At 41.6% G+C, this 22,029-nt stretch overlaps 1 protein-coding gene across 2 annotated transcripts in view; it reads right to left on the bottom strand.

The window, feature by feature from the left end:
• ADAMTS17 (ADAM metallopeptidase with thrombospondin type 1 motif 17) overlaps positions 1–22,029 on the bottom strand; it is a 158,899-nt gene that overhangs the window by 40,365 nt on the left and 96,505 nt on the right. Inside the window, exons 12-17 of one of the 2 annotated variants that reach the window (XM_033166477.1) lie at positions 21,278–21,423; positions 16,958–17,124; positions 16,011–16,138; positions 12,969–13,089; positions 11,525–11,599; positions 4,219–4,299 (exon numbers count right to left, since the gene is read on the bottom strand). In XM_033166477.1, the coding sequence (XP_033022368.1) occupies positions 4,219–4,299; positions 11,525–11,599; positions 12,969–13,089; positions 16,011–16,138; positions 16,958–17,124; positions 21,278–21,423 (718 nt within the window). The remainder of the gene's footprint in view (positions 1–4,218; positions 4,300–11,524; positions 11,600–12,968; positions 13,090–16,010; positions 16,139–16,957; positions 17,125–21,277; positions 21,424–22,029) is intronic. The other variant, XM_033166478.1, reaches the window with a different exon arrangement.

Below are 22,029 nucleotides of genomic sequence, written 5' to 3'. Positions count from 1 at the left end.
AACACACACACACACACAGAGAGAGAGAGAGAGAGAGAGAGAGAGAGAGAGAGACTTTGGCAGGCACATCTAATACACAGGCCCACTGAATATGTTTATAGCATCAGCAAGCAAAACCACTGTATGATTTTTCACACTTAGGATAAAGTCAGATGGATCAATTTCAGCACAGTGGGGTTGTTCTGAAAGCACCTTTGATGCATACAGTCTGAAAAAAACAACACTTTCAGGAGGAGAGCCCTAAAGGGGGGGGGGGGAGGTCTGTACATCTGAAGAATAAACGGGATCTGTGTTGTGCTGATTAGCTGGCCCATCATGATGCCAACCCTCCCCCCCACCCCCAGTTTTTCCCCATCCCATTCTTGGAGCACTTTTGACCTTTACTTTTAAAACAACTGTACATTTCATATTATAAAGAGATTTGCTCCTTATACATGACACCTGTTTTAATTAATTTCCCACAGCGATCTGATAATTTTTCACCTCCTTCCTCCTGTCAGATTTTGCTAATGAAATTACTACAAAAGCAGCATAATTTTGTGCATCAGCATGCATTACTAGGAACTAGATGGTTAAAACTCCTTCCCAACTATGGTAGCGCTCAGTAATCCATCCTAAGCATGACTGTGAACATATGACAATGCACACACATATCTTAGGGTTTTTGGGGTTTTGCTATGTGTTTAATTTGTAATAGTCCCCTGTTCAGGGAAGTTTTTAATGACTGATGTTTTATTGTATTTTTAATCCTTTGTTGGAAGCCACCCAGAGTGGCTGGGGAAACCCAGCCAGATGGGTGGGGTATAAATTAATTATATTATATTATAATTATAACATTACATTACATTATTATTTGTGAGCCTGTAAATTGCAAATTGCATTTGTTTGGCTGCAATTTAGTGGCTGTTCTGTGATTGTAATACTGTAATAATAAAGAATTGAACAACAAGTTATTGTAGAGATAAATGAATGTTGAATCACTCAGTCTTTTTTTTTTTTTAAGGACCAGCCACAGAAAAAGGACTGCCACCTAGGCCAGCTTGCCCTGCAGATGCAATCTGAGCTACATTATGTCTGTCTTCACCCTAAGTGACATCTGACAAAGCTCAACTGGCAGTAAGCATCCAAATTAATCCAACCAAGACAAATAAAAATGCTGGCTTCCAAAAGCAGGACTTGCAATGCCCCAGAACACTGGCAGTCATTGTTCTCCAAAGCTTTGCTATGTCAAAGTCTTCCGTGTAGGCGTAATTTTAGTCCACAAAACTGGCTGCCGGATAAGCAGAAATGAAAGCAGTAGCAGGCAAGAGATCAAAGAATGGCACACTGTAATCTTGGATGCTACTCAGCCTCCTGGAGGAGACGATCCTGAAAAAAAGTCTTGTTTGTTGCAGAATGCAGCTTCCTGAGCATCCCAGCTCCCATTTTAAAAATAACTCTTATAGGTGTGAAATAGGGCTGGGAGGGTGCGGGCAATGCCTAGACTAGAGAAATTACAAAAGCTACAGAGATGGTTGACCATTTCTATTGATCAGAGGCTTCTTGCATAGACAAAAAGAAGAACAAATGTGTTGACCTGTGTAATCCAAGGTTGCAGAATCGAAGTTTTCTTTGTTATTCAATTTTGTCACCATCTCCCCAAAAACATAGCACATCTCTGTCACCTCAGGGTTTACTCACATTTGCAACTGCACCAACTGACAGCACAGAAGGGGCTTTGATCAGCCACAGGACACAGAGGAGATCACACACAAGTTAAGACAAGCATTTTGATGTGCAGTCGGCATCATATCCATTTATTTATTAGGAACATTTTGCTGCTTTAGAAAGCTCAGAAGGGCAGATATGGTGCTTCCGTCTATGTATTTATGAACCCCACACTTGCTTAGCTTCACCATTGTTTGAGGATCACAAGCTCCTAGAGTCTAGACCAATCCCCTTGTAGGGATTGTAGGTGACTGTGCAACTGAACTGAAAGAACACCCTCTGCCCTGTTTATTATCATAAATTTATGTAATATATTTGAATGCCCTCTTTTCAAGTTCTGTAGCTCACATCTAATCAGTTGCTAGAGGCAGTGGTAAGAAGGCAAGTTTTACTTAAGGCCTGTTTGAAACCCATAAGGGATGCGGCTTGTTTGCTGTCCCATGGAATTGCATTCCACAGTTATGCACCCTTTCCCATTCCTCTGTCGAATTTGTAAGGTTCTTGGTGCAGGGACATGTCATCTTATTCTTACTCTGTAAAACTGTTGTGCACATGAATGTCAATAACCACACCCTATCTTGGTGAATTCAGGTGGTGAGTGCAGACAGGAATGAGCCAAAGCAAGGAGGGAGGAACCAAAATATTCAGGGAGACCTCAACAGTTGCAGAACACAAAAAAGTGTTGCTGGTCTCTCTCCCCCCCCCCTTATCCCCCCCATCCAAATCTCAGAGTTGGAGACACTTTTCTGTGGAGTGAATGGGGGAGTGGAAGTCTTGAGTTGCTTCAGTATGAGATGTGGCTCAGTAGCCACAGAATGCTAAGTGGTAGCTGAAAAAGAAAAACTTGAACAGGAGGGCCTGGTATCGTCAACAAGAGCACTGAGCAGGGAGTGAGGAAAGGCCAGGGTGGCCACTTATACATTGAAGAAAGGAAGTAAGAAATGCATTGCCACAAAAGGATGGCACATATTCACACATGCTTATGTACAGATGCAAATTTTAAAATAACTACTATACAGTGGTACCTCGCAAGACGAATGCCTCGCTAGACGAAAGGCATTCGCTAACGAAAGGGTGACTCGCAAGACGAATTTCCCTATGGCCGTGACTTGCAAAACGAAAATGTTTTGCGTTTCCCCCCCCCCGTAAAACCGCGCTTCCTCCAACTGTGCTTCGCAAGACGAAATTTCCACTATACGACAGCACTTGCGGAATGAATTAATTTCGTCTTGTGAGGCACCACTGTATTTGAAATACAAAGACTGTAGCAGTGAGGACTAGGGCCAGGTAGCTTGGGTGCCTACTCCATTTGCTGTCTAGGGTCAACTTTGAAACTCCTGCTCTCCTTTATTATGCTTCTTTTATCTTTAAACTAGGGGGGATAACCCTTTAAACAGAGAATTCCCCCAAACATAGAAATACTCTCTGACAGTGCTTCAAAGAGAGGACACCTTGGCACCTCAGGAAACACTACAGCATCCTGTTATAGGTCCCAACTTTCAGTAACAGTGGTGCTGGTAATGATAATGTTTAAACAATTACAGTTGTAGCTGTCACTGTATCTCTGCCTTGAGGCACTTTCCCCTAAAATCAGCTCACATTTATCAGCCCTAAAAGGAGCCCTTGGAACGTTTGGGGATCAAAGAGCAATGGCACATGACAGCTAGTTACAGAAATCAATATTACTTCCTCTCTTACTTTGAGTTGTATCCCTAGTTAGTTGAACTTGGAACAGACCCATATAAATTAATATGGGATAGTTTCTGCCTCACACTGTACCCATGAAAGGGTTAAGTTGAAGCAGCTTCAATGAGTCCCCTGGTTAGGACCTCAGAGGGACTTAAAAGCACTTGTAGTCTTTGCTCTCTCCCAGGTTAGTCCACTTTTTTCTTTTGGAAGAATAAAGATATAAGAGGAGGGACCACCTCTGGCTTCCAGCTCCCCAAACTCCAAGTGGTGAATCTTCCCAACAGGAAGATTCACACAATCTGCTTTATTTCATTAACATGAGGATTGCATGTTTCGTTTCTGAAATTGAAACTAATTATTTTCTCTTGAAAACAATTTTGGAACCTCCTTTTTAAATCTTTCTGCTCACTGGATGGAAACACGTTTAAAGCCTCATTTCTGTGACTTCTGATGTTTTGTTTGTAAAGTCTTTTACTTCTTTAAAAAGCATAGTGTATGTGGTTCATTTTAGCCTAAGCCTTTTCCCCCTGGCGAACACATGTGAAAAGGTGAGTGGGAGTGGATACAATTCTTGCCCAGGTTTAAAACTGCTTGGGGCAACTAGTCATTGTGAATCCCTGCAAAAAGGAGACAAGGGGATCAGATGACTTCCCAATATCTCACCAAATCTCTCTCTCAGCAATTAATGAAGTCAATGAACTTAGATCTATTAATTTTGATGGGTCTACTCTGAGTATTTATTGGCTGGAGACAATTCACTGTATTTCAAGATAGCAAACAAAAGGGTAAGATCAAGCCATTCTTTCTTTCTTTCTCTTTTACCCAGAAAACTGTGGGCAGGTTTATCCTCCATCACACGGATCCGTCGAGCACCAGCTGGGATCACTGCTGCTTCAATGTAACCTGGGGCAAATGAAAAGGACACATTGATAATAGTATCTCCAAAAACAAATAAATAAGAAAATAGACACTGGGTACTTGTGATTTAACATATGAACTCCATGAATTATTTTTTTAAAGCCAATTCCAATTCACATTTTGAAATGTTATGATGTGGCATTCAAGTTTCAGTGTCATACAATATAACCTGAAGAGGAGGAAGAAAATATCTCTGGGTGCACCTTAAATATGTTTCCACATCTGAGATTACAATGAATAAAAGTCTAGTTCGTTGATGTACTTTCTGCATGTTGACATTATCAGAGATGTGTCAGGTTGCTCCAAGAGTTGCAGATATAAGCTTATGAAACAAGTAAGAAGCCACCTGGTATTTCAGCTACACCTCCTTGACCAGATAATTCATTAGCTATCTTTGTTTGCAGGAAACTGCTTCATATATCTCTATCTATAAACAGGGTGGCAGGTTACCCACCTCTCAGCCTAACCTACTGCAAGTTTGTTGTGAAGATAAAATGAGGGGAGAAGAAGCATGTGTGCCACCTGAGCTCACTGGAGGATGGGTGGGATAAAATTTTAATTGAACAAAAAAATAAATAAGCAAAGCCTGTTTAAAAGAAATAGCAATTGTGTTGAAGGTCTTCAAATGACCAGGTTGGGGAGCTGAGCTCCTGCTCATGTATATTGTACTCTTGCTCCATGCCTGGTATAAAGGAAGAGCTGCTGATTTAATAGTTTAACCTGTATGAATGACCTCTGGAAAAAACACACACACCTCAGGTATGCTTTTGCAAAGGTCCAAGAGCATTTGTTACTGATTATGAGCTTAAACAGCAGCATCTGCAGCAATCAAGTATTAATTGGGTCAGCCCACTAGATGATAAATTGCAAACCCTTCTTTCTCCAAACTTGTGGAGATCTCATGTTCATCTGGTCTCTGCTAGAGGCAACAAGTAGGAAAGAGATATGACCCAAGGGCACCTATTTCAATGAGCATTCTTAGTCTCCCCTTTTGTCCTTGTCTCACTCTCCTAACCCCAATTTGCATTTCCATGTTACCAGATCTCCCCACCTTGACTGCACATTACCTTTTTCATTTTCTTCTCCCCTCGTCAGGTTACCAAGAGAAGCAGCCTGACCCCACCCCTGAGGGAAAATGGAAAACACAGTGGTAGCAGGGATCTGTATAAAGACTCCAGTGGAGACCAGCTGGATGGATGCAGCTGTTCAGTGACCACAAAGCATGTTGCAAAAAAAATTGTCTTGGCATGTAGGGATCATAGCTGTCAACCTTTTCTCTTTTTTTGCGGGAAATTCCCTTATTATAGCATTGGGAAACAGCAGGGAGGGTTGACAGCTATGGTAGGGATGGACAAACGGGTCAATTTTCATTCCTTACCATTTCCCATTTTTTTCCAATCTTATGTTAGGTTCACTACACTTCCATTATCAGTTTGCAAATTTTAAGTCCTCATGAAAATTCACCAGCATTTTATTACACTTTTTCCCTGATACACATTTTAACATGCAATTTTGCTTAATATGGTATATACATTTTTAAATCAAATTTTCCTCCTGTGATGCACTTTCGTGCCCCCCCCCCCAACATATGCATTTTTATCTGCATCTTGTCCTGATATATACATTAGTTGGGGAACTGCACTGCAAAATTCAGAGAAAAGCAAAATTCAGAGAACAGCAGTGTTTTTGTATGCATATTGTTCTGCAAAGTGCAAATTAGGCAAGTTCACATTAAAATTAAAGTTGACATTAAAATGTGAACTGAATAGGATTTCTCCCCCATCCCCTCCCTGCATGTAGTGGTGGGCTTTTGTTTTTGTTTAAATATGCTTTTACCACAATAATGTAACCCATAATGGTCAAAGCAAACAGACATTTGATATATAGTATGGTGTTGGTTTTTTAGTGTGTGCTGTCCAATTCAAGACTTAAAATGATATTGCAGTCACCACACTCTCTAATGGCAAAAATCTTTTGCCAAAACTTATGCACTAACAAACACACCCAACCAACAATGACTACCAGACATGAACACATAGGAGATGAGTGATTAATAACATGACACTATTACAAGAACATGACACACATGACAATCACAATCTGTCACCACTTTGGAACATGCCCAAAATCTAAAATCTGTTTTCTTAATGTTTTCTTATTGATTTTTTTAAAAAGAAAGTTAATTCAAGTTATGTTTTGCCTAGCCCTGGCCCTCCAGGGCTTCCAAGCCAGATCCTTCTAAAATTGTGGCATCAAATGACTCAACCTGCTGGACAAATCCAACCAATTTCAACATTCAGAGGAAAGCAGGGAATCCACCACAGCAGAAGAATTTCTCAAATGCAGGCCACTCCCCACATTACAAGAGAAAACCTCTTTATTTTTGGCCACTTTAAAAATGTAATTTAGGCAGGAAAGCCAAGCCATTTATTCATAAGCTTGATAAGTGACCCAATGAATTTTATTTAAATGTAATTCAAATTCTGGTATTGGTTGCACTATTACTACAAATCACGATTGCTTTGCCTTTACTGGATCTTTTGTTTCCAAGTATGTTTGTCTACATGTAACACGTGGTAAAGCAACCCTTCAATGGAGTTTTTATCATCTCTGGCAAAATATCTGCACAACCACGAGCTTCTGGCCACAGTAGACATGATGTTCAACACAGCATTGGCATCCACACTGGTCAAAGAAAGAAAAGTTGATAGTAGGCACACGCCTCCATTCTCCCATTTGGGGGAGGGTAATAGCAGATTTGGAGAGGGGTGTAATTTCATTGCGACCACTGAGGGAGGAAATGGGTAAGAATTCCTTCCTTCCAGGCTGGGGCCTCAACAACAACAAAAAACCCCACAGGTTCATTTTTATATATTTCAATTGAAGTGCTTGCTAATAATGCATTTAGCTGCTATTGTGTCTTCTTTGGTTCATAGGGCTCGTTTCTTAGAGAAGCTCAAGTGCAATCAACATAGACTATCCAGAAGGCACCAGACATCACAGTGCAGTTGTGTCGTTTCATGATTGCCTTGGACCATTGCTGGCTGAACTCCCATAGAACTGTGTTTCCATTGACCATTCAAGAATTATGGCATATAGATTTAGTGGCTAAAAAGCACGACACCTGTGGTTTGCTCCAGTTTCAGCCATAAAGTCATTTACTGACCTGGGGCAAGCTTCAATGCTTCAGCCTCCCATTGACAATATGGTAACAACAATGCATAGTATAGTATGCAGAGCTCTCAAACTATAGCTTTTTAAAGCTATTGCCCAATTTCAGATCTAGCATACAGCTGAACATATAAAATGTGGATAATACAATTGGATGACTGACAACACCTGCAGGTGCAAATAGCTAGAGTATTGGGATAGACTGGTGCTCTCTGTTGGGTTTATTAAAGTGCAATGTATGAAACAGCTGGCCACCAATAGAGGTACAATGCTCCTGAATCTAACTTCTTGAAGGGCTCATGGTAAGACTCTTGGGCATGTTCCTTTGGACACACACACACAAAAGTTGGAGATTTTAGCAACAACAGATTACAGAAATCTAATCCGGTTGCAAATTCAATAAATGTACTACAGATACATGCAAAATCATTTCCACTATTGCTCTCTTGAGCTTTAGAATTGATTCACATGTTGCTTCGCAAGCGATTAATAAATTAATGGAAATAAGCTTGCCAACATTTGGGGAAAAAACCGCATCCCTTAATACCTTTTCCATTATATGCAAGCCACATTTCCTTCAGCACTTAGTACCTGCAGTTTCTCCACCAGAAAGATCAACAAGTCTCATTTACTTTGAGCAACTTAAGTCTCAGTGCCAGAATTATGACATCCCATATTTTCAACAGTATCCAGCCTATTCTTCTAGGCGCTGATGATTCAGGTTTGACAGTATCAACTATATGCAGTTGTGGGATGGTACCGTTCCCTACATGTCCTGTCCATCCATCCATTAACTTGAGAGCACTTTTGTTCTAAGGACGATGCTTTGAAGGAGCACCTCATTATTCATAGCACTGTACACAAGCATGCTCCACCTCAGGAACAGCGCTCTCTCTTTTTGGCATGCAATGATCTTTCTGGATAGCCTGCATTACACCAATGCTTCAGGAATGCAAAGCTGCGATTGAAGAGAATCCTGCATATAAATTATATGGTAGAACTCAAATTAGAGGAGACACCTGAACAGAGATAGAGGAAGTGAGGGATAAAGGGAGAACCAAGATTTTCGTCACCATGAAGATTAATATGTGAAGGGTAGCCTGTTGTACCGTCACCGAGAAGGCTAAGAATAAGTTCTGGAGAGGGTGTGGGGGAAGAAGCAAGGTTGTTGAGGTATTTCTATTACTAGGCAAAGCTGTTTTCCCCAGCCAGCCAGATGTTAGTGTGATTTTCAGTGAGGAAGCTGGTATGGATCTTTCTGGAAAGTGATCTCTTCAGTGAAACAGATATTATACCGTGGCTGTAAGTGCTGCAAAGCTTGCAAATAACTTTCCTTTCCACTGCATGTTATAAGTTGCACGGATCAAAAGAAAAACCAATTTCTAAACAAGCCTTATTGCACCAATGTAGGATGTAAAAGTCCTAGAGCAGACCCACCCACTAAGGCAGACCCACCCACAGCGGCTTTGCACATGTGGGACTGCCTGTAGTCCCACCCTGTGTGCATGCATGGGGGGACAGGACAGGGAAAAGCAATATAAGCCCCAGAAGGTTGCTGAATGGAACATTTGGACATGGACATGCTGCATTTGTGCTGTGGGAACTGCTCTGGCTTTCAATCAGCTACCTTGTTCAAGGTCTTGTTAACATATAAAGCTATGAACAATTCAGGACCAGGTTACCTGAAAGACTACCTGCTCCTCTGTAGGCCTTTAAGAGCACTTAAATCTGGGGAAATTACAGTATATCAAAGGGTGGTGACCTGGAAACAGGCATTTTCTGCTTTTGCCTGTACTGTGGAATGCCCTTCCCCTCTGCCAAATGTGATACAGCAACCATCAGAGGTGTCAGACATCTTGTGAAGACTTGTCTTTTTGCCTAGGCTTTCATCAACCCGTAAGATCGGGCCTTGTTTTAAGATGAATCCCCTGAATCGTTGTTTTATTTGCTTTTATACTTTTTATTGGTTTTATGTTGTATTTTTGTTTTAATGAACGGTATTCTATATTGCACATAGTGCTTAGAGATTTTAAAAACATTAAGTGGATTTAGAAAAGCTTTTAAATAATTAAAACAAATAAGGAGCATGAGAGTATAAGCTGATGTGGTCCTGACAACTAGCAGTCCAACATCTGGAAGGCAACAGGTTCCCATAATGCTTATTTCCCCCTTTTCCATTCAATATTCCAGCTCACTCCCAGACATTTTTAGACCCCAAATGGGGATATATAAGATTGGTTGTGTGTCCTTGAGCAAAGTGCACCCCCTCCATTGCTGCTATCTGCTGGGCTTTGTGTAAGCTTCTCACCTGTGTGGCAGATGCATAGAATAAGAGATGGTGCACTCAAACTTTAGTCAGTACTATAAACTCACTGGGCTGCTCAGGTGAAAGGCATAAACTCAGTGGTGTACCATATTTTTCGCTCCATAGGGCGCACCGTACCATAGGGCGCACCTCGTTTTTAGAGGAGGAAACAAGAAAAAAAATATTTTTCTGGTTTTCCTCCTCTAAAAGCCCTGTTTTTCTGAGGATCAGCTAAAGGTTTTGCAGCTTTTTTGCAAAGGGAAAAGCCCTGGCTTTTTGAGGATCAGCTAAAAGTTTTGTAGCTTTTTTTGCAAAGGGAAAAGCCCTGGGTTTTTTGGGGGGGGGTTAGGATCAGCTAAAGGTTTTGCAGCTTTTTTGCAAAGGGAGAAAAACAAAGCTCCTTTTGCAAAGGGGGAAAAGGAAAGAGGAAAAGCCCCATTTTTTATGGGGTTCAACTCACATTTCTGCAGCTTCTGAAGGAAAGAGAGCCATTTCTACAGTTTCCAGACAGATAATCTAATTAACCAGTCACATGTCGCTGGGGAAACAAACAACCTCCCTCTGCAGCACATTCAACAATGGAGGGCGGGGCTGAAAGGGAGCCGGGACTCTTATCTCTCTCCCGATCTCTTGCTGATCAGCTGCTGAGCGGGGTCCTTTCAACACCCCTTTTTCTCTTTGTAAAATAAAAAGCACTATATGCTTTTGGCCCCTGGACAATTCGGCTCCAGGGACCACCATTCGCTCCATAAGACGCACAGATTTTTCCCCTTAATTTTCAGGAGGAAAAAGGTGCATCTTATGGAGCGAAAAATATGGTAGATGTCAGAGGTCAAGGCAGGGGGAGGATCAAATATATGCTGCTATTTCTGCAGCAGTGTCCCTGTCTCCAGCCAATCAGCATGAAAGGGGAACTCTTTATCCACTGTATGTTCCAAAGCTTAGCATTTAGGAACACTTAAAATGTAAGGTGTGTTCTGTTATGTACAATGGAACATCACAGAAGACAAAGCACAGTATGTGCTCAGAAAATAGTAGATCTAGCTAATAGGGAACCCAAGGAGATCAGCAGTGATTATTACAATTCATCCCTCATTACTTTTATTGTTTAGGGAAGCTTTTAATGTCTGACGGATTACTGTATTTTAATATTTTGTTGGAAGCTGCCTAGAGTGACTGGGGAAACCCAGCCAGATGGGCGGGGTATAAATAATAATAATAATAATAATAATAATAATAATAATAATTACATTCTTGTATAATCTTAGAAGGGGCATGGATGTGAGGCTGTGTGGCTGTGACTATCACGAAAGAAACTGCACCTCTGACTATACCACTTCACTACTGCATAATCTAGCAATTTACCCTATTTGTTCTCTAAGCCCTTACAACTGAAACATAGCCAACTCCAAAAGTTAAGAGTTACGTCAAAAAGACCAAGGCAAAAAACAAGGATAATGAATTTCACAAGATGTGGTTTTTCACAGAGGACAGTCAAAAGATCCTTATAAAGAAGGGATTTGTGTATTTTGGTTGCAATCCCGACATGTCGTGCTGAATATATATGCAAAAGGCTTTCACATTTATCAACAGCTCTTCCTTCCTTCCTTCCTTCCTTCCTTTAGAACAATACCATTTCCATGTTTTGATCCAACCAGAGGAGAGACAGAGAGAGACCCAACACCAAATAGCATCTACCCCAGAAGCACCACACAGAGCAACCAGGCTTCTTACACGAGAAACACTTGGGGACTCCCTTTGCCTTTGTCATCACACACGTGGAAACCTTCTTACATTGACTATTGGATACTGAGAAAAAGAAAGGAATTGGCATGGGTTTAGTTACAACACTTGCTCTGTTTTCATGAGTCAGCAATCACAAAATAAGAGGTCATTCAGTGGAGCCCAGTGTGCAGATATTACACAGTTTCATTCCAAACAGCTTTTTACTATATCCAACACAGTGCCTACAAGTGTAACTCTAAGCAGAGGTGTCACCAGCATTTGGCAGAATTGTGCAATATAAGTAAAATTTATAACCTGTTGCATTTTTAAAAATGAATTATTTTCTTATAAAATTTAAATATCTGACCAAGTTCAATTATAACTTTTAGAACAGGTTCCATTTATATATTTTAAAAGGTAACACATTCTATCACATTCTATTATAACACAAAATAAAAGAGCAGCAATCAACATTGCGTGCCCAGCCGCAGTCCCCCCTCCCAGTGCGTCTAACTGATGAGTAAAATGAATGCACACAATAACTGTCTGGGATTTAAACGGCCATAAACTTTATTTATTTCAGATGTAGGAAGCTTTAGCATAGGCACTGGCCATGTATCCCTCTCAGCGCCCCCCCCCGCTGGGGGAACTGAGGTATTACAGGGTCTATTTGGGGGTGGATCCATCGCAAAACGCAGGTTAATGTGGATGGCCCCCAAACGCCGAGGGAAGCTCTATGGCCCGCTAGCCCTACGCAGTTGGGTCTTTGGACAGACACTTCCCTCCAGACCCCTCTAACGGGGTACCCTGTTAACACCACTGCAGGGAATAGGGGGTGGGTGAATCATCACTTCGCCATACCCCGACCAGATGAAAGACTATAGGATTCTGCCCAAGGCCTAAACCGCCAAAGTTGCGACTAGTGCTATGGGGAAGGCGAAACCTGCAGAGCAAGGAAAATTCCTTCCTGGCTCCGAAAACGGCAACCATCACAAGACTACAGCAAAGTCCGGCTAGCTGAAAAGAAATGGTTAGAGCAGTAATCAACTATTAATGAAGGGAGGGGAAGAGTGGGTGATGCTCCCGCCACTTGTCTTCACTCTTGATCTGCATGAGCTTTGGACTATGCACCTGTTCACTGTGAAACAAGATGGTAGCACACAGGGAACAATAATGACTAGTAGATTCAATGCTATCCTTCTGAAATCTGACAGCGCAAGGATTGGGATGTAAAGACCTTTGGGGCAGCGTGTCTTGAAACCACAAAGTTTGAATCAAAATTGAGTGACTTCAGTCAATACCTGTATCAAGCCGAGTATCACATTGCTGTTAACAAGTTGAATTTCTTAACTTTGCACTCAAAATGAAGCACATGCCTTAACTCAAGACAAGACTTTTTTTGCATTTCACTCCTCCCATGCCAAGCTATTGAGACTGCCCAGTATCTACTCACCCATCCCTTTAGTATGGTTGAAGTCTCCTTTCACCACTTTGCAGGTTTTGCCATCTCCATTGCAGATGCCGCAATGATCTTCTTTGGCAGCTGATCCGATGATCCCATCACAGCCAATTTTCTAATGATAACAAGAGGTTCTTCATTATTTTGATGGAAAATATTTGCAAAGGGGTCTGTTTTGATTAAGCACGGGACTGCGAAGAGAAAACTGGGCGTTAGAAGAGGTGTTGTTGGGTAGGGCCAAAGTTGCTGTTAGAAAGGGAAACTGCAAAATGGATCTGTTAAAAAATCAATGAGAATCTTGCCAACATTCGGCCCTCCTCTGGCCTGAATCACTTCAGCATATGTCAACCCTAGGTGGAGGTTGTGATTGGTTGCAGTTGGGTATGGGGAGGAGTTTTGGAGAGTTAGTTTTGTGTTTTCACCTAATATCTTATGGTGTGTATGCGTGCTTTCCTCTCTTGTGATAAGTTCCTGTGGGTTCTGCTTAAGTGCCTGGAGAGACCAGATGACTCCTCCCCTCTGAAGAGGACACAAGAATCTGAAAACCCTGCCTGTCTCCAGAAGGGGGTGTCATCCCTATCAGGAATGCCATCCCCCCAATCTGTAAACTGAAATTCATGGTAAGAAAAAAAATCCCTCTCTAATATGTATGCTTGTATGTTATTTTCACTATGATATGCATTTACACACACAATTTACCCTAGTATATGCATTTATGTACACATGCAGAACTGCATTGCATAATTTCTAGAATTTCAAAAAAAATAATGACTGTGTTCTGCTTGTTTTGGAAAGTATAAATCAGGCAGCTTCGCCTTTAAATGCAAACTGCATCAAATTTCTCCTCCATCCTTAGACTCCAGTGCAGGTGTAATGGAACTACATTTTTTTCTGCCGCCTCCCCCACCTGGCACGGATGGCAGGGCTGTGGATGAGGCAGTGGCTACTATACTCCATTAAACCCTGCAACTGCTGGTCAGGGATTTGGACTGCATCCTAAGTGTCTTTTGGCTCCCATGTATGTCAGGGCCATTTAGCTGTTGTCTTGGGAGCACTGCCTTACGATATTGGGTGACTGCCTTTTTGCAAAACATCTGTGATGGCTGTTACAGAAATTTAGATGTTGTTAAATCCCTTCTTTTCAGAAACTTTTAAACTCCATTGGGAAAGGGCTTACATTTGCAAGTGAAAAAGAAAAGAAAAAAGAATACTGTACAGGGGGCAAGATTCCAAAACTTGGAGTGAGGGGAAGCTAGAGGTGCTCTTAATAAACATAGCTATTCTAACCCAATTCTCAAATCATTCTTATTTTTGGATATTTTCCAACACTCACATAGAACTTTAGAGTATTTAAAGATGCTATTATTGAATTCAGCAACCAGCTGGGATGTTACAAAGAGAGAATTATTGTATAAAGTAGAGAATAATGATCAGTGGTGGAAACAGTTGAATCAAGAAAAAAATGCTCATGCCTATTAAAAGAAAGTTTGTGTGTATGTGCACCTGGGTGCAAGAAATGCAGGCAACTGTGCTTTATTTACTTAGGGTATAGTTTTACAACGAGGTCAGATAGCTCTCCAAATAGCCTACATCCAGGTCACTGAGGGCTTTACAGATTAAAAACAACACCCCAAATTATGTCAACAAATCAGATGTTAGCAAATGGTGTTTGAGAAGGCTGGGGTGTACCTAGGAGTTGGCCAAGTTGGCAGCCACAAGAATCCAAAGAAACCAGAGGATGCACTAGAAGTCCCCCATATGAAGCTTGAGCTATTGGGCAAATACCCTTTAAGAACATCACTTAACCACCTCCAGCTGTTCAAGTCTTATATACCAAATGCACATCATCATGCAAGATTGGGTTACTGCAATGCGCTCCATTTGGGCTTTCCCTTGTGCTTGATCTGGAAGCTATAGTTTGCGCAGAATGCTACAGTACAATTGCTGACGAAAGTGAAACCTTGTCAGCATATAACACCTCTGCTCAGAGACCTGCACTGGTTGCCAATTTGCTACTGGTCCAAATTCAAGGTGTTGCTATTAGTATACAAAGCCTTTAATATAGTGCTTCTTAAATTTGGGTTCCCAGTGGTTGTTGGACTACAACTTCCATCATTCCCAGCTAGCAGGAACCAGTGGTCAGGGATGATAGGAGTTTGTAGTACAAGAACAACTGGAGACCCAAGTTTGAGAAACGTTGCCTTAATACCTTTGGACCTGCTTACTTGCGAGATTGCCTTACCCCATACATGCCCACTCGGCTGCTTCAATCTATAGAACCGGCACTGTTACAGGTGCAGCATAATACTTCAATGCATTTGTAAAAAACAAAACAAAACAGTATTTTAGGGTGGCAACACCCATACTTTTAATGTTCTAAATAGTTGGTTTTCACTGGTTTTTTTAAACCAATAATTTAATTGTTTTATTCCTTTTGAAAAACATGTTGAAGTTGTAAGTGGTATATAAATCTTGTGAGACAAATGAAATAAAATAAAATAAAATAAAATAAAATAACATAACATAACATAACATAACATAACATAACATAACATAACATAACATAACATAACATAACATAACATAAAATAAACAATGCTTAGCATAGAAACCTAGCTTCACATATATATAGGCAGGTGAACTTTGGTACAATATGAAAATGTCTTCATATCCTGCATTTAAAAAGACTGTGCCATCTGTGCAAATTCACATTTCTTCTAGCTTTCAAGAATTTTCACTGCAACAGGAAGATGTGACCCAGGGGCATAATTTTCAGTTGGGGGTATTTTCAAATAAACAGTTCGCAACATGAAAACTGAGGCCCTATGGTCCTGCAAGAGGATGTAATCACAGCTAAGCATAGTCACAGTTCCAGTAATTCCCTGAACACACTTTATGCTGCCCGCTAGCCTTTCGCAACAGACATGCCTTTGCTGCAGCTTAACGTATCATCCTCATTATTATCATCTTCCATAGTTAAGTCATGCACAAGGCAAATATTATTGCTTAGAGAGAATAACAAAAAAGTTACTCCACCTGGCACTTGCCATGAACGCAGAGGTCAGTCTCGTAAGGCCCACATGGTGTACCATCGACTACCCTGTCAGACACCAACACAGGGGAATCCTTTCCAAACAGGGAGCAATAAAGTTCACAGGGCTTATCTGAAAAAAACACACACAACACACAAAACAGCATGCAAGAACATTGACTTTAACCATCTCATGTACACAAAGCACTTGAAAATTATCGGGACAAGTATATGATATACAAAAAGATAAGATGGTATTTGGTATTCAATTAATGCGAACTGTCAGTGCATGAAGTTATCCTTGTGAAATGGGACTTCCTTCCCTTCTCTTCAGATCTAGGGGACCAGAGTGGGGTGGGGGAAGAGTGGGAGGATGTTCCACTGCACAAGCAGAAATCCTTATGCTAGCAAATAGTGCTACTTTGGATACAACCCACTATTTCATATGGCAAAAGATGTAAATTTACATGTATTAATTTATATAAACATGGAGACCAAACCCACAGGCAATGCAATTCCGAATGCTTGGCCCCCAACAATCACACAGAACACCGCAGAAGAAAATGCAGTGCAATAGCAGGTTTAATTTGTTTTTGTAATTATAACAGTTGCATCCGTTTATATAACTAGATATTACATTGCTATAACCTGCCCTGAAACTTTATGATGAAAGGTGGGCAAGAAATCTTATATATAAACAATAAAATAAATATAAATCAGCAAGTTATATTATTTAAGTTATCACCACCAAAACAACAGTACGGGCCTATTTGGTCATTGAAAAGCCAGCACAGCACATATTCTAAATGAACTGCCACACATACGTGTATATCACTCAGTTACTCCATGTTAATAAGTTTAAAATAATACATAAACAAGACCATAAAAATAAAAAACTGTACTGAAGGGTGGGAGGCAGGGGAAAATAATGTACAAGCGTACAGAAATGTACCATCCATGATGACAGCAGTCCAAAGGCTTTTCTTCTTGTTGGTGTACCTCTCATGAGTCTGGCACTGCTGGTCTCGGAATGTGGGCACCCCTTTGGGGCAGGGCAAGTTTTCACAAACTGTGTGTTCGACACTCGTGCCACGGCAGTTTTTGCCTCCGGGTCCAGGGCTGTTAGTGGAGAAAAGCATGGGTAGCCATTAGCAGGAGACAGCGAACGGATCATAAATGCAATGCTGTTGTCAGTGTAGGACTCTGAGATGGAACTACAGGGTCCCACCCAGCAGAACAAACCAGAGGGGGCCCCACATGTAGGAGGGCTGTTTTGTCATATTTGAAGTAATAAACGTGTGTGTGTTTGTAACCTAGCAAAGGGAGAATGTACTGTAGACCTTGGAAGCACACATGTCTGTCTGAGTAGAATTTTAGCAATTTGAGTTGCTCTAAGGCTAGATGAGCTCTCAAAGGGGGGGGGGGGGAGAAAGGCTTGTGAAATACAACTTGCCAAGTGAGGTCTACCAAATATTAATCATGGTAGGGAAATGGAACATCCATTCCCAGAGGAAGTATACCTCTTAAAATCAGCTTTGAGGAGGAGACAACCAACCAACAGGAAACATGCATCACCTTTAATCCCTGCTTCTGGCTTCCTAGTAGTATCTGCAAGACCCTCTGTTGTAAACAGAATACTGGACCATGTGCACCCTTGTTAGAACCCAACAGGACTCTAACCACTCTTAATCCCAACCACTAAAATCGTTTTTTTAAAACATTGCCATGAAATAAGCAGCATTTGTGTCAGCAGAATTTTCTGGCCAGTTAACTGGGAGGTGAAAGTTAACCAACAAAACCACTAGTCCTCGTTCCTCTCTAAAAGGTACCTTTCTGCTGACTACGGCACTGTAACCCTGATGGGGCTGCCTGATGGGGAGTCAGAACAAAAGCCCATCAAGCCCACTACTCTCTATTGCAGTAGCTTTCAAACATTGGCCTGTGGACTGCAAACTTCAATCAGATGTAAGGATGCAGAACAATTGAGAATATCTGTACTTGGCCCTGGCCATTATTTATTTACCTTTTTTACTGATGATGGAAACAGGCTGTTTTTAACAGGGCTGGCTTATCAAACAAGCTAACAAACAGTGCTCATGATTTTCATAGTATGCTGCTGGTGAAAGACTTGGGATCTTCATTACTTATCACCTTCAAGTCTAAATACAGAAGTAGGATAAATGCTGAACCTGTCCCAAGAGTAAAGCTGATAAACAACTTTATGTGAAGTTGACTTCACATGACTTTGCTCATGAAAACAAGCAAATCCATTGCATTCAAAAGAAAGACTACGGTTAGTAAGAGTTATGCATGTGCTTTGGTTTACAGAACAAAAACATTTATTATGTAATCCATTAAGTTCCTTAGAATTTTTCAAGTGGTCTGGAGGTGGAGGAGCTTGTGAACCACAGATCTACTTCAATGGGTAGCAGCTGTCCAATATCTGAGGCAATGGTCCTTTCCAGCCAAAAGATTCTTTAACCAGATGCTAGGAATTGACCCTGGGACCTTCTGCATGCAGAGCATATGATCCAGCTACTGGCCCTCCTTAACTCAAAACTCACCACACTGGACTGTCATTTATAACATCCACTTACCACCCTCATTGATTTCTAAAGCTCTTTACATTTAACACAGCTGCTGAGTTCTAGCGTACAAAATGGTTGCACAGTATGGGTGGGGAACATGATCTCTGTATACACAAGTTACCTTGTTAATAGAATCCGCTGAATAAAATCCAAACCCGAATGCTTTCCTGTCTCAGATGCTACATGTGGGAGAAGCTAATGCTAAAGCTCCCGGGATCTAATCCTCGTTATCTAAATAAGGCCTAAAACATCCAATTCCTAAATCCTCCTTAGCCAGGCAGAATTTCCATATAAGATTCCAATCTGCAGCTGGAACTCATCTGCATCACCATGCCAGGAGCAGAGTGTCTTTTGTGAAGAACCGTGCCACTACCAAACACACACACACACACACGTGTTTAATCAACGAAGTTGGGGAAGGGCCACAGCTCAGTGACAGAGCATCTGCTATGAAAGCAGAAGGTCCCAGCCCCAGGCTCCATTTCTGGCAGCTCTAGTTAAAAGAATAAGAACACAGGAAGTCACCTTATGGCACTGAGTCAGACCATGGCTCCATCTAGTCCAGAATTTACTCTGATTGGCAGCAACTCCCTGCAATTTAAGGGGGGATGGGCTTTCCCCTGCCCAGCATAGAGACCAGGTAGGATCAGCTTGAAAGTGACATGAACACCCTCCCCTGCCCGAGGCCCTAGAGAGCTATGGTTAGTCAGAACAGGTAATACTGAGCTAGATGGATGAACAGCTGGACCTGTTGCAAGCCAACTTAATGCATGCCTGTGCTCTTTTTTGAAAAGGAGTCAAATGCCTGTTAGAAATGAAAATGCATCAATGACAAAGGAAGGAAGGAAGACAAAACTATTGAGAGTAGTAGTAGCATGGTAGCTAAGATGCTGAACTGTGAGCTAGCAAACACAGGATTCCTATCCTACCTTTGCCACCAAATCACTCAGACATTATTCACATGAAGGAGCAATGTGGGGAGGAAAGGGCTGTGAAGTCTCACCTCTGCCCCTGGCAGATGAATCAGGGTTTCCCCCAGCCCTGTCCCAGCTTCTGCACATTCCCTTTGCTGGGAAACAAAAGAGGGGGGAATGCTGTTGTGCTCAGGCCATTCTGGTGGGCTTGCTATAGGCATCTGGATGGTCACTGTGAGAACAGGATGCTGGACTAGTTGGGCCTTTGGCACATAGCTGTCAACTTTACCCTTTTTTAAAAGGGAAATTCCCTTATTCCGAATAGGATTCCTCACAAGAAAAGGGAAAAGTTGACAGCTATGCTTTGGCATGATCCACCAGGGCTCTTCTTATGTTCATTTTCTCTGGCTCCTGGAACCCTGATAATGGAGGGCTCCAGGACTCAGGGAGGCCGAGACGCACAGGTTTCCCTGCCAAAGACATCCATGCTAATTCCGGGATCAGAGGAGACACATATCATTAGGGGTGGGGCCTGAGCCACAGCTCCTTTTACCTCCCCTGCCTTGTCCCTTTATGCAAGTAATTTAAAAAAGAACCCTCCTCAAAATTCATCAACATTTGAGTGTAAATTTCTTCTGAAATACACATTTTTGCAAAGCACTTTTTCTTAATATAACACATTTTTGTATGTTATTTTCCCTGAGGCATGCACATTTACCTAGTATATGCATTTTGCACTCTTTAAATGGCTGGAGTGCAAAATTCAGAAAAAGGTAAGAATTTTCAGGGGAAATTCAGGAAAGTGGGATGGCTGGGTTTTGATTTGCATATTGTTTTGGAAGATTGAACAAAATCTATTTTCTCCTCCATCCCTGGCAGAGAACACCACCAACATTACTGAATTCCCCAAATGAAGTATTTTTTAAATCCTCAATCAATAGTTTTAGACAGCAAATAAACCAGCTGCCGAAGAACAAAGAATGCAGACAGGAATATAAAGTGAATCTATAGAGAGAGAGTGAAACAGGATCATGTGCCATTTACAAGCCAAGAACTTACATGAGCAAAAGAATGTGAAAAATCAGCGCAAAAATCTGGTGCATTAAAGTAAGAGGCACATGAGAGATTTAGTTTTACTGAAGTTGATGCACACACTCCATTTCTCATCCGCTCAAGCAGATTTTGTTGATCCCAGATATCCACATAGCGTGTACCATCTAGGCAACTATAGATGAGATCGGCACACAGCATGGTAATTTCTGTGATTTTTCATAGTATTGGGCCTTGAGCAATGCTGCAGCTTTGAGTGATGTGTGCTGGAGAGTTAGCTTATGCACAAAAGAAATGAGGAAATGGCAAGGAAAGCAGACCGAGCTACAAAGGAGCCTCCTGAAGTAACGGCTGCATCTTTTGGCCTGTTCCACAGCTTACTTTGTTTAATACATTTGTATACTACAGCTTTTATGTGAAACTCAAGGAGACATACATAGGGTCCCCAGGACCAGGAGGTCTCCTGTCAAGGCACTGTCCAACCCTGGTTTGGTTCAGCCAGAGCATCTGTTTTGCATGCAGAAGACCTTAGGTCCAATTCCAGGCATCTCCAGGTACCACTAGAAAATAACCCCAGCTGATACCCTGGAGAGCTGCTGCCAGTCAGGGTAGACTGTACTGAACTTGATGGACCAACAATCTGACTCAGCATAAGGCAGCATCCTAGGTTACATAAGATGCCTTCAGGCTTTAATGTCTCCTTGGAATGAGGCAACTTACGGTGGATTGTCACATTTGCGTTGTCTGAATCTGGCACCGGTCCCACACGTCCTGCTGCACATGCTCCACTGGCTCCACATGCTCCAGTCTCCATCTACGTGTTCGGGGATGGGAGTTTTGCTGACACACTCCCCAGTTCGGCACCACTGGAATGTAACAGGGGTTAAAACAGTGTGGTCAATGACTTCAATGCCACAGGTGCTTTGAGACCCATGAAACAAATAGGGGAATGGCTACAAGGATTCAGTTAAGCACAAGCAGAAGAACTTGTTAAGCTGAAATAAAGAGAAATTACAGGTATATACCAGCATTACCACAGGCAACCCAAGGTGGTACACATGCTTCTCATCTTTTTTTCTTCATATCAACCCTGAGAGACGGTGACCAGCACAAAGTCACTCAATGAACTTCATGGTTGGAGTGTGTGCCCATAGCTCTGGACCCTTGCAGTCGCAATATCCTCTTGGAATTGGGTAAATAAATATTGGAGATTGGGTAAATAAATATTGGAGATAAATATTCTTGAAGTCCTCCCAGTTGTAAAAACTGCAATCAGGGCCTTGAAACACTTTTGAGGTGATAGTATTATTATTTATTCAATTTATATACCACCCTTTAGCAAAAGATCCCAGGGCGGTGTACAACATTAAAAACACATCACAGAACATCAATGATAAAAACATAGTAAAAAAAAATACTGATAGGCAGCCTAATAATAAAGCAGTCATCCTGAGAAATATGTCAGAGGAAAA

The sequence above is a fragment of the Lacerta agilis genome, chromosome 13, assembly GCF_009819535.1.
Source record: "Lacerta agilis isolate rLacAgi1 chromosome 13, rLacAgi1.pri, whole genome shotgun sequence".
NCBI classification, from domain to species: Eukaryota; Metazoa; Chordata; class Lepidosauria; order Squamata; family Lacertidae; genus Lacerta; species Lacerta agilis.
This window is presented reverse-complemented; position numbering and strand designations above follow the sequence as displayed.